General features: G+C 42.7%; 1 protein-coding gene across 2 annotated transcripts in view; it reads right to left on the bottom strand.

Annotated features, from left to right (window-relative positions):
• Nucleotides 1–16733, bottom strand: part of ABCB7 (ATP binding cassette subfamily B member 7) — a 173412-nt gene that overhangs the window by 33638 nt on the left and 123041 nt on the right. For both annotated transcript variants that reach the window (XM_040406048.1, XM_040406049.1), the window contains exons 6-8: nt 4128–4396; nt 2151–2239; nt 72–159 (exon numbers count right to left, since the gene is read on the bottom strand). In XM_040406048.1, the coding sequence (XP_040261982.1) occupies nt 72–159; nt 2151–2239; nt 4128–4396 (446 nt within the window). The remainder of the gene's footprint in view (nt 1–71; nt 160–2150; nt 2240–4127; nt 4397–16733) is intronic.

Below are 16733 nucleotides of genomic sequence, written 5' to 3'. Positions count from 1 at the left end.
GAACTGGTAAGACGCTAATTGTCCGGTGCCATCATCGTCTTGTAGCAAAGCTGTAACTGACAATATCTTACCTTTACAGTTTCGTAATTAAGTAATGAGTCTATTGCAGCATTCCCGGCATCATTATCTGCTTTGTTCATTTCTATCCTAAACTTGGTCCTAAAAGAAGTAAAACGTAAAATACAGGACCGCCATATTAATATGTAATCAGAATGGAATAGAAGGCACAACAACGTAATATTGATTTAGTATTCACCAAAAAGTGCCGCCAGAAGTAAGAAAATCATGTTATCCTTCTAAACTTTAAAAAAAACTAACCAGGAAAAAAACAAAAAACTATTGATGATATACGGTATCTGTGCTCAGCTGTCCACTCCATTATATATATTTATTTGGCAGCAATGCTACACTTATGCAGAAAAGATCTGTGAGCTCTGCTATGTGTGTGCCATAGATCTTCACTATAATGTGTGTGTGTTATGGATCTTCACTATAATGTGTGTGTGCCATAGATCTGCACTATAATGTGTGTGTGCCATAGATCTGCACTATAATGTGTGTGTGCCATAGATCTGCACTATAATGTGTGTGTGCCATAGATCTGCACTATAATGTGTGTGTGCCATAGATCTGCACTATAATGTGTGTGTGCCATAGATCTGCACTATAATGTGTGTGTGCCATAGATCTGCACTATAATGTGTGTGTGCCATAGATCTGCACTATAATGTGTGTGTGCCATAGATCTGCACTATAATGTGTGTGCGTGTCATGGATCTTCACTGTGTGTGTGCGAGCACCATGGATATTGAATATAATGTGTGCGCCATATTATAATGATTACTCGACTATAACGGGTGTATGTCATGGATCCTCACTATAATGTGTGTGTCATGGATCTTCACTACAATGTTTATGTGTGCCATAGATCTCGACTATAATGTGTATGAGTTGTGGATCTTCACTATAATGTGTATGAGTCGTGGATCTTCACTGTGCTGTGTGTGTCATGGATCTTCACTGTGATGTGTGTGTCATGGCCGTACGTCTGCGACCATGGTGTCGGGGAAAGTGCGGGAGCTGAGAAGGCTGCGGGGGTGAGAGCCTGGGAAGGCCACAGGGATGGTATAGTTTTGGTATAGATTATTGTGATAATGCACTTGATATCGTTATTGAAGTCCAAATTCTGATATGGTGACAACCCCCGTCCATACCTTATTAGCAGACAGGACGAGCCAGTATATGGGCAGTTTGTAAACCAGCAGCAGGAGGACTGGAGCAGCATTGCAGGAAGCATTACTAGGAAAGGGATCACTATGACATGATTTTCTATTTGAGGCTATTACAGGGCTTGTTTGAGATTTAAATTATTTTGGGCAATCCTTTTAACTTTATATTATTATTTGGTATAAGTCTACTGACACCAAATGTATATCCTTTTTTTTATTTTAGAACTTTTGTTGAATAAAAGCATGTTTTATTTTTGGCACACCACAATCTGAGACCCATATCCTTTTAAGTCAACAAAGCTGCATGGGGGGTTAGATTTCTGCAAGACAAGCTTCCGTTTAAAAGAACGAAGCATACATTTCATGTATTAGCCAAACACATACATACACAGAATTTATATTAACATTTCAGGTAGCATGCTCATTAGCAAATATTATAGACACAAGCAATAACGGCACACCACTGCAGTTCTGTATGTAAGGCTACTTTAACACTGGCGTTACTCGCAGCGGTATTTGTCCGGCTGCCTCTCGGCATATTTGCCGTGCTGTGGCCACATCTACGCTGCTCCCCATTATAGTGAATGGGGCCGGCGGACTTGGGGCAGCTCATGGATGTACACTGTAGTTACGGATCCGGCAGGCTGTGCCCCTGCAGAGTCTATAATCAGGAATGCATAACACACTTCCAAGACACTGTCCAACAGCAGTGAAGCTACATATAGCAGGACTCATTACTGCAGTATATAGCTGTTTTTTTCCAGCTTCATAGGACAACATCAAACAGGGTTCAATAGGTTATGGCATGTTACTCAATGTATAAACTATTCTTTTGTCAGTTCTGTAATGTTTCACTTCCCAAGGACGTAAAGGCTCAGCAGTCAATGTAAGTGGTGAGACTGTAGTGTCCTTCGTTATTACCTCCACTGTGTGATTCCAATGGTGAACGCTGCGTAGCCTCCAAGGGTTCCCAATGTTACAAGTGCAAAATTAGCTCCACATTTGTAATACTGAAAAAAATAAATAAAAAAAATAATGATGTGATCTAAACACGTAAATAGGTTTAATCTGGCATCACAATTATGTGAGAAGACAAGTAATTTCAATTTTGTACATCTTATAACTCATTGTCAGCAGAGAGATAGATGCCTCAACCTGATTATACCTTGGACCACTTATCCTGACAGCAAAAAAATGGATGACATCGCTGGTTGCGGCGATGTCAAACTGGATGTTGACATCGATGGAGCCCAGTGGAGTATCACAGGCCTGGATGAGAAGGAGCAGGGAGCTCGCAGCACCCGGAATCAGGTAAGTCACCTTCCCTTTGCAGGTCCGGCAGAATGATGGGGATTTACCAAACCACTCCCGTTCTTACACAACCAGTTTAAGTTGCAATTTAGAGCTGTAATTACTCCCTGTCTTTACACACAAAAGAGCTCTGCTACTTGACATGGTTCTACTATTCTGTTGCTTACTGCAGATTCTGCTGCCCAGCATGAGAAACACAATTCCTCTAGAGGCAGCGAGGGATGGGGAAAGCCAGAGAGCAGTGGAAATAAGATGCATGTGAGGTCCTGTACGGTAAGGAGAGAGGAAGGGGGAAATATCCACATGTTCAGTGTACAGAACATTCTCATACACAACTAGTCACATGATGCAAGAGGAACAGGTCATCGCTACGGTAGTCACATGTCCCCCTATCGACAGATGTTGATGTCAGAGAGAGGAAGAGCTGGCCTGGGAGTGTCAGACACTGAACCCAGCAGCGGGGGTAAGTATGATCTACACTGCGGGTCAGGCATTCTGGGAGGTCTGTCTTAGGGTACTTTCACACTAGCGTTAGCGGAAATCCGTATGCAATCGGATATCATTTGTTTCCGGATCCGTCTGACAAATGCAGTGAAATACCGGATCCGTCTTTCCGGTGTCATCCGGAAAAAAGGATCAGGTATTTATTTTTTTCACACTTTTAAAAGTCTAAGCATGCGCAGACCGGAAAACCGGATCCAGAAATGCGGCAATTTCCCGAACACTTGGTACTGGCATTAATACATTTCAATGGAAATTAAATCCGGCAAGTGTTCTGGAATTTTGGCAGGAGAAAATACTGCTGCATGCTGCGGTATTTTCTTTGGCCAAATACCGTAAAAAGGGACGGGACGAAGGACATCCTGATGCATACTGAATGGATTGCTTTCCATTCAGAATGCAGTAGGACAAAACTGATGCGTTTTTTTCCGGTATTGAGCCCCTATGACGGAACTCAATACCAGAAAACTTTAACTCTAGTGTGAAAGTACCCTTACTCCTGGATAACCCCTTTAAAGAATGTATCTATAATTTTTAAGAGTAGGAAAACTTCATAAAAACATTTTGCTTTACAGTAGGTCAAAAGTTTTGTTGATTTGATATAGAGCTCCAAACTCCTTCCATTCCTTTACAGTCATAGTTAAATACAAACTTGGTTTTCGTTAAGAATAATGTTTTTTATTTTTATTTTATACAAATGTAAACTATGCCACACATAAAATGATGAAAGGATTAAAACGTGTCTTTAATTCAAACAGGATGCCCTTTGTAGAATAGATGTATCCATTTGGCTGATCAGAAATGGACTGACAGGAGATCTCCGCAGTATCAGATTATATTACTGTTTATGAGAAATAAGAGGTTTGATAACTCATGGTGGTTGTAACAGACATGATTTGTGTATATTGCTGGTTGTTAAAGGGGTATTCTTCAAATGTTATGACATGTAGCTGCTCAGTGGCACTCCCATCGCCCTCAGGATTACACTGCAGTGCTCATTCTAGCTGATTTTATCAGAACATATTTCAAAGGTTTCTGAGAAAAATAAAAAAATATTAGCAGCCTCTCTTAGTTTTCCACACTTACCAAGATGCTGCTAACAAGGAGCACTTCAAACATTGTGGGTCCCAGATTAAACACCAGTGCACTGAGCACAAAGCTAATGCCTCTTGTACCACGATCGATGGCTTTAGACAGTGCTCCAGTTTGTCTGCTCAGGTGGAAGCTCAGGTCCAGGTTGTGCAGATGTAAGAAGACGTTCTTTGCTATTCTCCTGATGGAGTTTTGGGCCACTTTCCCAAACACTGCATTCCTTAATTCATTGAAGAGGGCAGCCCCGGCTCTAGATGCACCATCTAGAAGCAAAAACAATACAGACACAGGTTAAAGAGGACCTTTCATGCGATTTTATTAGAAAAAGAGAAAGAGACGCCCATTGAGAAACTCTGGCGTCTCCTCCTCCCTGTTCCGATGCTCAGTATTAGCATACTAAGCGGGAGAAATCCGGAGAGGCATATTTTAAAAAATCAAGCAAGGTGGCAGCATCAGCGGGGGTACCCCGCAAGTACAGGTATATATCTCCCTTAATAAAATCGCATGAAAGGTCCTCTTTAAAGAGGACCTTTCATTACAATAACAAATTTAAATGAAGCATACAGACATGGAGAGCGGCGCCCAGGGATAATATGAAGATACCGGAGCCTATACCGGGAGAACGGAGCGGCGCCCAGGGATAATAGTAAGTGCAGGGAGATCCCTGGGCACCGCTCTCCATGTCTGTATGCTTCGTTTACATTTGTTATTGTAGTGAAAGGTCCTCTTTAAGTTAAATACATAAGGATTACATTTTACAAAGCCTCCTTAACCCTTTAAGGACACAGCCATATTTCACCTTAAGGACGAGGCCATTTTTTGCTAATCTGACCAGTGTCACTTTATGTGGTGATAACTTTAAAACACTTTAACTTATCCAGGCCATTCTGAGATTGTTTTTTCATCACATATTGTACTTCATGACACTGGTAAAATGGAGTAAAAAAAATAATTCATTTTTATTTATAAAAGAATACCAAATTTACCAAAAATTTTGAAAAATTAGCAAACTTCCAAGTTTCAATTTCTCTACTTCTATAATACATAGTAGTACCTACAAAAATAGTTATTACTTTACATTCCCCATATGTCTACTTCACGTTTGGATAATTTTGGGAATGACATCTTATTTTTTGGGGATGTTACAACGCTTAGAAGTTTAGAAGAAAATCTTTCAAAAACCCACTTTTTAAGGACAGTTCAGGTCTAAAGTCACTTTGCGAGGCTTACATAAAAGAAACCACCCAAAAATGACCCCATTCTAGAAACTACACCCCTCAAGGTATTCAAAACTGATTTTTACAAAAACTTTGTTAACCCTTAGGTGTTCCAAAAGTATTAATGGAAAATAGAGATTCAAAATTTCACTTTTTTGGCCGATTTCCATTTTAATAATTTTTTTCCAGTTACAAAGCAAGGGTTAACAGCCAAACAAAACTCAATATTTATGGCTCTGATTCTGTAGTTTACAGAAACACCCCATATGTGGTCGTAAACCGCTGTACAGGCACACGGAAGGGCGCAGAAGGAAAGGAATGCCATACGGTTTTTGGAAGGCAGTTTTTGACACCATGTCCCATTTGAAGCCCCCCTGATGCACACCTAGAGTAGAAACTCCAAAAAAGTGACCCCATTTTAGAAACTACGGGATAGGGTGGCAGTATTGTTGGTACTATTTTAGGGTACATATGAATATGATTTTTGGTTGCTCTATATTACACTTTTTCTGAGGCAAGGTAACTTAATTTTTTGGGGGAAAAACTTTTTTTTTACTTTATTTTTTTGTCCCACTTTGGGACTTCAACTTTTGGGGGTCTGATCCCCTTTACAATGCATTCCAATACTTCTGTATTGGAATGCATTGGCTGTATGAGTAATACAGTGTGTATTACTCATACAGCTTCCTGCCTGTGAGATCCAGGGGGCTGGATCTCACAGGCACGTCACAGGAAGGCAGCGCCGATGCCTAAGGAAGGCATTGCGCTGCCTTCCATGTCATCGGGTCCCCATTACCGCCGCACGGGGACCCGATGGCAGCGCTGACCACCCGCCGCAACGACCTGTAAAAGCCGCAAACCGGAGGTCTGAATTGACCTGCGTTTCGCAGCGATCGCCGACACGGGAGATGGGGGCAATGATTTGAGCAGGCACCCAGTACGTACTGGTACGTCATGTGTCCTTAAGTACTGGGACATCATGCCGTACCGGTACGTCATATGTCTTTAACAGGTTAAAGGACATCTGTTGGCAGATTTGTAGCTATGACACTGCCTGACCTGTTACATGTGCACTTGGCAGCTGAAGACATCTGTGTTGGTCCCATGTCCATATGTTCTAGCATTGCTGAGAAAAATGATGTTTTAATATATGCAAATGAACCTCTAGGAGCAACGGGGGTGTTGTCATTACACCTAGAGGCTCTGCTCTCTCTACAACTGCCAGGCCCTCTCCATTTTGATTGACAGGGCGAGGCAGTATATAACGTGATCACACCTGCCAGATTCTGTCAAACAAAGTGCAGAGGGTGTGGAAGTTGCAGAGAGAACTGAGCTGCTAGAAGTAATGGCAATGCCCTAGCTGCTCCTGTTTCAGCGGTTGCTGCAGAGCCGGAAAATAACAGTGTACAGAATGGAAGCAGCAGGCACTAGTCTGCACACTGTAGTTTCCTGCACCGGCGTGCCGATCTCAGCTCTTATTCACAACAATGGGAGCTTAGCTGCAGTACACCTGCACGGCCGCTACACACTGTACAGCGCCGTCTGCCTCCAGCTCCGTAGACCGTACGCTATGGCAGTCTGAATTAGCTGATCAGTGGGGGACCTACTTGATGATGATGATCAATATTTGCAGCCTGGAGACCCTATTTAACAATTAGGCTTCGTTCACATCACTGTTCAGCCTTTCTGTTCTCCTGCTCCGTTTGGAGTGTCATAATGGAGTGTCATACATGGGTACCATATGGCAGCAGAAGGACTACCTTCAGCTCCGTAATCTCCATGCACCATCACACATGTAAATTAGAATATTTCATATTTCGCTCTGAGAGAACGTTGTCTTAAGATGGACAAAAAAAAAAAATGTTACAAACTGTATATAAATGTCATACAAACTGTATTAATGAACTTGGACAAAACCCGGCTGCTTGTTTAGGAAAGAAAAAGGGAAAATGCTCATTACCACCTTCCGTGTTGTCCAGAAAGACTTGAAAAGAGCGAAGATTCAGAGTAGAGAAGACGGAAGGGTGAAAGGGTCGCACATCAAACCCCTTGTGATCAAAGACCAAAATACCTTGGTGTGTGTATAGTGGATGAGCATAAGTGAGATGTGATCTGATAGAAGTTAGAAATATATCTGGAAGGAGAATGTCACAGGAAAGAAAAAACATTTGTGTTCTGCAGCTGCCATAGATCAGCAAGTCAGAGGTTTTAATAGAGTAGATGGCAGAGAAATTCAGCTACCAGAAACTGGGGCTCACGGGACTGCAACAGGGCGTGAGGTTTCTGCACGGACTGTAAAGGGGTCATCTCATCAAGAGATCCATAGAGCACATGGGGCCCCCTGCCCTGCAGCCAGGTCTAGTTCTGGTGGATCCTGCCTGTCCATGTATTACACAGGCAGCCTTCCCTACATTTCCCCTGCAGAGTAGCTATATACCGTGTAGACTTGAAGACTAATATACGGTACTAGAACAGTATATTTTATACCAGGCCAGGCATTCCGTATACGAACAATGTGCCCCTTGCCAGTTTTCTATTGATGTTAGTTTACATTGCTGACCCAGGCGGATTCCTGGTGTCCATAGAAAGCTATCCCTTGCTGTTTTATACATGAATTAGATTATGCCCTGTCACAAGCAAGAAATAGCCACTTCCAGGTTCTTTAGGCTGCATTCAAACAACAGTGATAAAAAATGGCCATTAAAAATGGACTCATGTCAATTCTGCATCTATTTTATGGCGGTTTGTCAGTTTTTAGCAGGCGTTTTGCAGTCATTTTGGACCTGTATATTATGGCCATGAAAAATTGCATAATTTTTTTTTTTTTTTAAGCAACCCAACCCCTGCAGTGCCCTCAGTACACCTACAGTGTCTGCAGTATCTATAATAGCCCCCTGTAGTGCCCTCAGTAGTTCCCCCCCATAGTAGACCCAGGATATATAAGGCCCCCCACAGTACCCCCGTATGTAAAATACCCCTCAATAGTGCCACCCTGTATATAAAAGCCCCCTGTATATAAAACAGTTTTCCCCTAATATAAAAAGGCCCCCAATAGGGGGGAGCATCAGGTCCTTCCAGTTCTCTCCAATGCAGAGCGAGTGTCAGTGTGTTCAAGTGGATAAGGTGAGTATATATATATTTTTTTATTTATACCACTGAAAGGCACTTTAACATGTTTTTAAATGGCGTTAGACAGGTACACTCCTGCCTACACGGCCGTTGAAATGGGGCCAGCTGGCAATGAAAATGGCAAAAAATATGACATCCTTTTTAAAAAAAAACACTATGTGAATAGCCACATAGACCTGGATTGGTTCTAAAAACGGCTGTGTGAATGTAGCCTAAGGCCTCATGCACACGACCGTTGTTTTATTCCGTGTCCGTTGTTCCGTTTTTCGTGATTTTCTGCGGACCCATTGACTTTCAATGGGTCAGTTGAAAACTCGGCTAATGCACCGTTTGTCATTTGCGTCTGTGATCCGTGGTTCTAGTCCGTCAAAAAAATATAACCTGTCCTATTATTTTCGCAGAAAACAGTTTGCGGACCCATTCAAGTCAATGGGACCGCTAAAAAACACGGAGGCACACGTTTTTTTTCTTATCATTTGCATGGCAAACCTGTCTTAGATTTTTTTTTTTACTTTCCTTTATGTCTGGTGATCCTCCAAAAATAAAGGAAGACACACGGAAAGAAAAACGGAAACGGATGACGGAACCCCATTTTGCGGAACGGAACACAACAACGGTCGTGTGCATGAGGCCTTAGTCTGTATACTCATCAAGAGGTAGTGAATACAGGCAAGCTGGCCCTGCTGAGATTTCCTGCTCTGAGTGAGACAAGCAGCCTCCTGCACACTATGTGTACACACTCATAGGCACTCTGCATGCTACCATATGGCTTCTCCACATGGTACCTTATTTCCTCCTGGATATATAATAAAAGCAATGTTAATACCTACATAAAACACAAAGGAGCATCCACTTTAATATTCCAAACCACTGTGGAAAAAATGATTGCTTACTGTAGTGACCACAGAGAATACTGACACTTTACTAAGTTTTGAAATATAAGGGCCCAGTATGCAGCTGCTGCCGAAATGATCCATGCAGTGCGACAAAGCAAGAGAAGGGCCAGAACTGTGGTAAGGGGTGCATCTAAACAGAAAAACAACGGCTCCTACTGGGGTCCAGCAGACACAGCCCCTTCAAGAGAGAGCAAAAGGGAAAGGCATTTTAAAGAATAAGAAACAACAAACATTAATACAAACAAACTAATCTGATTATAAAAAAAAAAAAAAAAAAAAAAAAATCTAGCAAAAAATGGCTCCTTAATGTAAAATAAAGAGCAAGGCGATGGCAGCCCTGCCAATCCAATCTAATAATTATAGTCATGAAAGAAAGCACCAGAACGGGAGAACACATTAAGCGGCAAAGGATTAACAATTTGTTGATTTTGCACTTCTATTTTGTGTTTGTTAGCCAAGTGCTTTTAAAGTAGGGAGAAAGCTGCTTGTTGAGACTAATACGCAAGAGAAACAGCAGGCTTTCCCCCCTCCATAGTCCTACATTGTCCACATGTACTGTGAATACATTTTCTGAACGAAAGAAAAAATAATTGCACAAAGAAACATGGTAAATTACTAAACTGGAAGATCCATATGTGAACACAAGATTAACAGCTATACCTTATTCCAGATCTATCGATCAAGAAAAGTCTGTATGCTTCCCAGCATTTCATGCCCATACAGTGGTCATGCTTACAGCAAGAAAAAAACTTTTATAAGGCTGGGTCCACATCACATTTTTGTCTTACATTTAAAGGGGTTGTCCCAGCTTTTAATATTGATGACCTATCCTCAGGATAGGGCATCAATATCAGATCAGCCGGGGCCGGCACCCTCGCCTATCAGCTGTATCAGGAGACGTTGTGCGCATGTGCCGTCTAACGTCTCTCTTCCTGCTCACCGCTGCGGTCTATGGCAAAGACCATAGATCGCAGCAGACAGGAAGAGAGAAGGGAAATGGCATGCGCGTCTCCTCATACAGCTGATCGGTAGGGGTGCCGGTAGTCGAACTCCGGCTGATCTGATGCTGACGACCTATCCTGAGGATAGGTCATCAATATTAAAAGCTCGGACAACCCCTTTAACATAAACAAAACGCGTACTCGTTAAACGGATTCCTCGGATGGATGCATCCATTGTAAATGATAAAAAACGTATATGTTAATGTATAAGTTATTTTACTGGACTCTGCAGTATCCGTATTTTTTTTTTCAAACATATACGTTAAATGTAGTGAAAAAAAGTGATGTGAACCCAGCCTACGATATATTAGAGGTTTTTCTCATCTAGTTGCCCTCCAGCTTTCCCGCCTCCTGAATGACAAATTTGCTTAGATAAGTAATTTCATTATGCCTGCTCCCCCACAGCTGAATGTAACCCTTTCGCTGTGGGAACCTACAGTGCTGCCCATAATTATTCATACCTCTGGCAAATTTTGACTTAAAGTTACTTTTATTCAACCAGCAAGTAATTTTTTGACGGGAAATAACATAGATGTCTCCCAAAAGATAATAAGACGATGTACAAGAGGCATTATTGTGGGAAAAAAAAAAACATTTCTCAGCTTTTATTTACATTTGAGCAAAAGGTACAAGATGTTCCGCACTGTGAAAAATCTCAGAGGACGTGGTCGGAAGCCAAAAGTGACACCTGTGCTGGCCAGGAGGATAGTTAGAATCCAAGGATCACCACCAAGGCCATCATGGTGAATCTGGGCTCTGATGAGGATTCTCAACGACAACATCAGGCAGTCTGCAGAGAAACTTGGCCTTGGGCACCAGTGGACATTTCAGCATGACAATGACCCAAAACACACAGCAAAAGTGGTGAAGAAATGGTTAGCAGACAACAACATTAACGTTTTGGAGTGGCCCAGCCAGAGTCCAGACTTGAATCCAATTGAGAATCTGTGGAGGGAGCTAAAGATCAGGGTTATGGCAAGAAGAGGCCTGTGAGGCCTGGGACATATCAGCAAGTCTTGAGTGGGACTCACAGACTCCTCCCTCCTCCCATTGCAAGCATGGCCACATGCTGGAGGTAACCGGTGAGTTGTTTGTGAGTCGGCCTTATGCTCCTGTAATTTGCCCACTGGCTCCTGGTATCGCCCATACGGCTCAGGTAGGAGAGTGTAGGGTCCCGGGCTACTTGAGAAACCTTGTCGTGGTGTCCGGGCTTAGACATGTTCTACACCGTAGGACATGTTGACTAATCTCTCAATTTTAAAATCAGTTTGAGGATTTAGTGATTCTGCAGAGTGCACTTGTGTTTGTTATTGTTTTGTTATATTGTTATATTAATTATTACATCCGCACTTGTTACCTTGTGTAGGATGTCTATTGTGGTACTTGTGGTTCGCCGCGGGCATCCTCCATTGTATGCATTTTGCTGGGGATTGCCATTAGCAACGGGCCACAAGTGCAGGATTTGCTCCCCTATATATATGCACAACTGCATGTGGGTTTGAAGCACCTCCTGCTAATGCCAACCTGTCTTCTTAGTTTGTATATATAGATTTCTGGAGGTGTATAAACTCCTATTTAAATGTGCCTGTTTTCCATCTACAGGCCACATTTAGGTGCACCTGTGAGGCCTGGGACATATCAGCAAGTCTTGAGTGGGACTCACAGACTCCTCCCTCCTCCCATTGCAAGCATGGCCACATGCTGGAGGTAACTGGTGAGTTGTTTGTGAGTCGGCCTTATGCTCCTGTAATTTGCCCACTGGCTCCTGGTATCGCCCATACGGCTCAGGTAGGAGAGTGTAGAGTCCCGGGCTACTTGAGAAACCTTGTCGTGGTGTCCGGGCTTAGACATGTTCTACACCGTAGGACATGTTGACTAATCTCTCAATTTTAAAATCAGTTTGAGGATTTAGTGATTCTGCAGAGTGCACCTGTGTTTGTTATTGTTTTGTTATATTGTTATGGCAAGAAGACCCTTCAACCTGAAAGATTTGGAGCTCATTGCTAAAGATGAATGGGCAAAAATACCTGTGGAGACCTGCAAAAAGCTGGTCTGCAATTATAGGAAGCGTCTGATTGCTGTAATAGCCAATAAAGGCTTTTCTATTGATTATTGAGAAGGGTATGAATAATTTTGGACTGGACACTTTTTGCTCAAATGTAAATAAAAGCTGAGAAACGTTTTTTCCCCACAATAATGCCTTTTGAACATCGTCTTATTATCTTTTGGGAGACATCTATGTCATTTCCAGTCAAAAAATTACTTGCTGGTTGAATAAAAGTAACTTTAAAGAGGACCTTTCACCGATTCTTACCCTATGAACTAACTATACAGACATGTGGAGCGGCGCCCGGGGATCTCACTGCACTTACTATTATCCCCGGGCGCCGCTCCGTTCTGCCGCTATGCCCTCCGGTATCTCCGCTCACTAAGTTATAGTAGGCGGAGATACCAGTCCCTAAGTTATGGTAGTCGGAGTCTGCCCTAGCGCTGGCCAATCGCAGCGCAGAGCTCACAGCCTGGGAGGTTATTTTCTCCCAGGCTGTGAGCTCTGCAATGCGATTGGCCAGCGCTAGGGCAGACTCCGCCTACCATAACTTAGGGAACGGAGATACCGGAGGGCATAGCAGGAGAACGGAGCGGCGCCCGGGGATAATAGTAAGTGCAGAGAGATGCCCGGGCGCCGCTCCACATGTCTGTATACTTAGTTCATAGGGTAAGAATCGGTGAAAGGTCCTCTTTAAGTCAACATTTGCCAGGGTATGAATAATTATGGGCAGCACTGTATGTCATGCATTCAATTTAGTAGCCAAGCACGTATCTCAGAAGTCCTTGCTACTGATGGCTGGATCTCAGGCTGTCTATGGGCTCTTTCAGACAAGCGAGTTTTCCATACAAATGCAATGTGTGTAGTGCACATAGCATCTGGACTGAATCCTGACCCACAGATTTCAATGAGTCTGTGTACATGAGTCTGTGTACATAAGTTTTTCACGCATCATCTCTGTGTTCAGAAAATAAGCACAGCAAGTTCTATTTTGTGCTTTTTTCCCGCAGTCCTGGCTCCATAGACGTGAATGGGGCAACATCATGAAACATGAAGGCATGGAGATGCAATGTGTTTTTCACTAATGGTTGCTAGGAGATGTAGATTGTTGAACATTTTTTCTTCACGCTCGTGAAAAACATAATAAAAACTGACTGGATCCGCATAGGAAAAACGCACACACTGGATGCAGTCGCAGACAAAACCGATTGAACTTGCATGCAAAACCATCAATTTTTGGCTGGACAGATCCTCATACAATCTGTATCGTTCGTGTGAAAGAGGCCTAACAGCTATAGATTCAAGTTAGGTGATAATCTTATCTTTAAAACAAGACCAAGATCGCAGCGAAATCCAAAATATATAACAAGTTAGAGCCCTTAGAGATGGGTCTCAGTGATAGCAGCATATACCTGCAGCTTTCACTCTTGACCTGATTTCTAATTGCTGTAACTTACGATTTATTCATGTTATGTCTTGTTTTAAAGATGATCAATAGAAATGGGAGGCCCCCAGAACTAAATTTCAAGTGTCATGGCAAAGGATTTGAAACTTATGTGCATGTAAACTTTTAGTTTTTCCTTTTTAATAAATTTGCTAACATTTCAAAAATTCTGTTTTCTTTTTGTATTAAGGGGATGGAGGGAAGATGCATGCAGAAAAACTTGATTGTTTTTTATTTCAACACAAGGCTGCAGCATAACAAAATGTGAAAAAAGTCAAAAGTTCTGAACACTTTCCGAATGCAATGTATAGTGGTGTGCCTACTACTCTCCAGTGGAAGGTGGCAAGGGAAAGGGCCAGGCAGTTAAATCGCAACATATGTGATCCTTTGTTCTCAAGGAAGACACTTTGCTGCCAGAGGTGTTTGGCAGCTGCTTATTCTCCTTTTACTATCTAGAACACATGCATTAGTCAGGAGGAATAGCTGTTGGCTAACGTGAGTGTCCAGCCTTAGGCTCTGCTTGAATTCTGTTTGCGTAGTATGTTTAGACTATATTTTTTTCTTTAAAACCAATACATACTGCAGACAGAGAAGTGTATTCCTTCCCATAGACCTGCAGCCACCCACCACTGACTTCTAATTAGATAAAGTATTCTTTTTAGTAGTATCCAGTTATACTGAAAAGTGAGTTTGCATGTCAAGGACGCCCTTGGCATATCTCTGTGCCATGGAAGACTGTACGGATACCCTTCAGCCATATACATATAATTTATTTGGGTAACGTGATGTGAACATAGACCCAGTTTTAATTGAAGAGGTTTGGATTTTAGGGGAAACACAGCAAAAACCTGTGCGGATCAAGAATGTGTGAGAAAATCTGGTTCAGATAAAGAGTTAAATAAAACAGAGCACAAGAAATAAAATAAAAATAAAAATCTAGAAAAATCAAAAGTAGTCATTAGCTTGTGGGTCAAACAATAAAGGTCACGTGTAATTAAAGAGGTAATTACGGATAAGATAACATTTGACAGACGGAATTAAAGCTTGACAAAACGGTTATGCAATCTACCTCATAATAATGTCGGAAGGACAACTAATTTCTATTTTTCTGCCAAGTTAATTGCTTTTGTCTATTAATGGTGAAGATGAGAGTTAATACACACTATGGGGGCCATTTATTATTAGATACACGCCAATGTTTGGTATATATCTGTCACAGGTCTCGTCGCAAAGATGATTTGCTCACACCAGGTCTAAAAGGCAGCATGGTGTGGGTGGAGAAGTGGGCTGGCTGGCCAATCTCATTTATAAATTTTCTACGCCTGTTTTAGGCGTAGAAAATGATCTAACTCTACGCCAGCAAGGAAGCCGGCGCCTCTACTTAATTTAGGCGCATCAGGCACCCGCGCAAGAGGTATTAAGACCGGCATCTAAAAAAAAAAAAGTCAGTCTTAATAAATGACCCTAAATATATATATATATATATATATATATATATATATATATATATATATATATATATACACACACACACTGTTAAAAAAAATAAAGGGAACACAAAAATAACACATCCTAGATCTGAGTTAATTAAATATTCTTCTGAAATACTTTGTTCTTTACATAGTTGAATGTGCTGACAACAAAATCACACAAAAATAAAAAAATGGAAATCAAATTTTTCAACCCATGGAGGTCTGGATTTGGAGTCAGACTCAAAATTAAAGTGGAAAAACACACTACAGGCTGATCCAACTTTGATGTAATGTCCTTAAAACAAGTCAAAATGAGGCTCAGTAGTGTGTGTGGCCTCCACGTGCCTGTATGACCTCCCTACAACGCCTGTGCATGCTCCTGATGAGGTGGCGGACGGTCTCCTGAGAGATCTCCTCCCAGACCTGGACTAAAGCATCTTCCAACTCCTGGACAGTCTGTGGTACAACGTGACGTTGGTGGATAGAGCGAGACATGATGTCCCAGATGTGCTCAATTGGATTCAGGTCTGGGGAACGGGCGGGCCAGTCCATAGCATCAATGCCTTCGTCTTGCAGAAACTGCTGACACACTCCAGCCACATGAGGTCTAGCATTGTCTTGCATTAGGAAGAACCCAGGGCCAACCGCACCAGCATATGGTCTCACAAGGGGTCTGAGGATCTCATCTCGGTACCTAATGGCAGTCAGGCTACCTCTGGCGAGCACATGGAGGGCTGTGCGGCCCTCCAAAGAAATGCCACCCCACACCATTACTGACCCAATGCCAAACCGGTCATGCTGGAGGATGTTGCAGGCAGCAAAACGTTCTCCACGGCGTCTCCAGACTCTGTCACATGTGCTCAGTGTGAACCTGCTTTCATCTGTGAAGAGCACAGGGCGCCAGTGGCGAATTTGCCAATCTTGGTGTTCTCTGGCAAATGCCAAACGTCCTGCACGGTGTTGGGCTGTAAGCACAACCCCCACCTGTGGACGTCGGGCCCTCATATCACCCTCATGGAGTCTGTTTCTGACCGTTTGAGCAGACACATGCACATTTGTGCCCTGCTGGAGGTCATTTTGCAGGCCTCTGGCAGTGCTCCTCCTGTTCCTCCTTGCACAAAGGCGGAGGTAGCGGTCCTGCTGCTGGGTTGTTGCCCTCCTACGGCCTCCTCCACGTCTCCTGATGTACTGGCCTATCTCCTGGTAGCGCCTCCATGCTCTGGACACTACGCTGACAGACACAGCCAACCTTCTTGCCACAGCTCGCATTGATGTGCCATCCTGGATAAGCTGCACTACCTGAGCCACTTGTGTGGGTTGTAGACTCCGTCTCATGCTACCACTAGAGTGAAAGCACCGCCAGCATTCAAAAGTGACCAAAACATCAGCCAGGA

This window comes from Bufo bufo, chromosome 8 (assembly GCF_905171765.1).
Source record: "Bufo bufo chromosome 8, aBufBuf1.1, whole genome shotgun sequence".
Taxonomy (NCBI): Eukaryota; Metazoa; Chordata; class Amphibia; order Anura; family Bufonidae; genus Bufo; species Bufo bufo.
The sequence above is the reverse complement of the archived record's forward strand: the minus strand, read 5'-3'. Positions and strand labels throughout refer to the sequence as shown.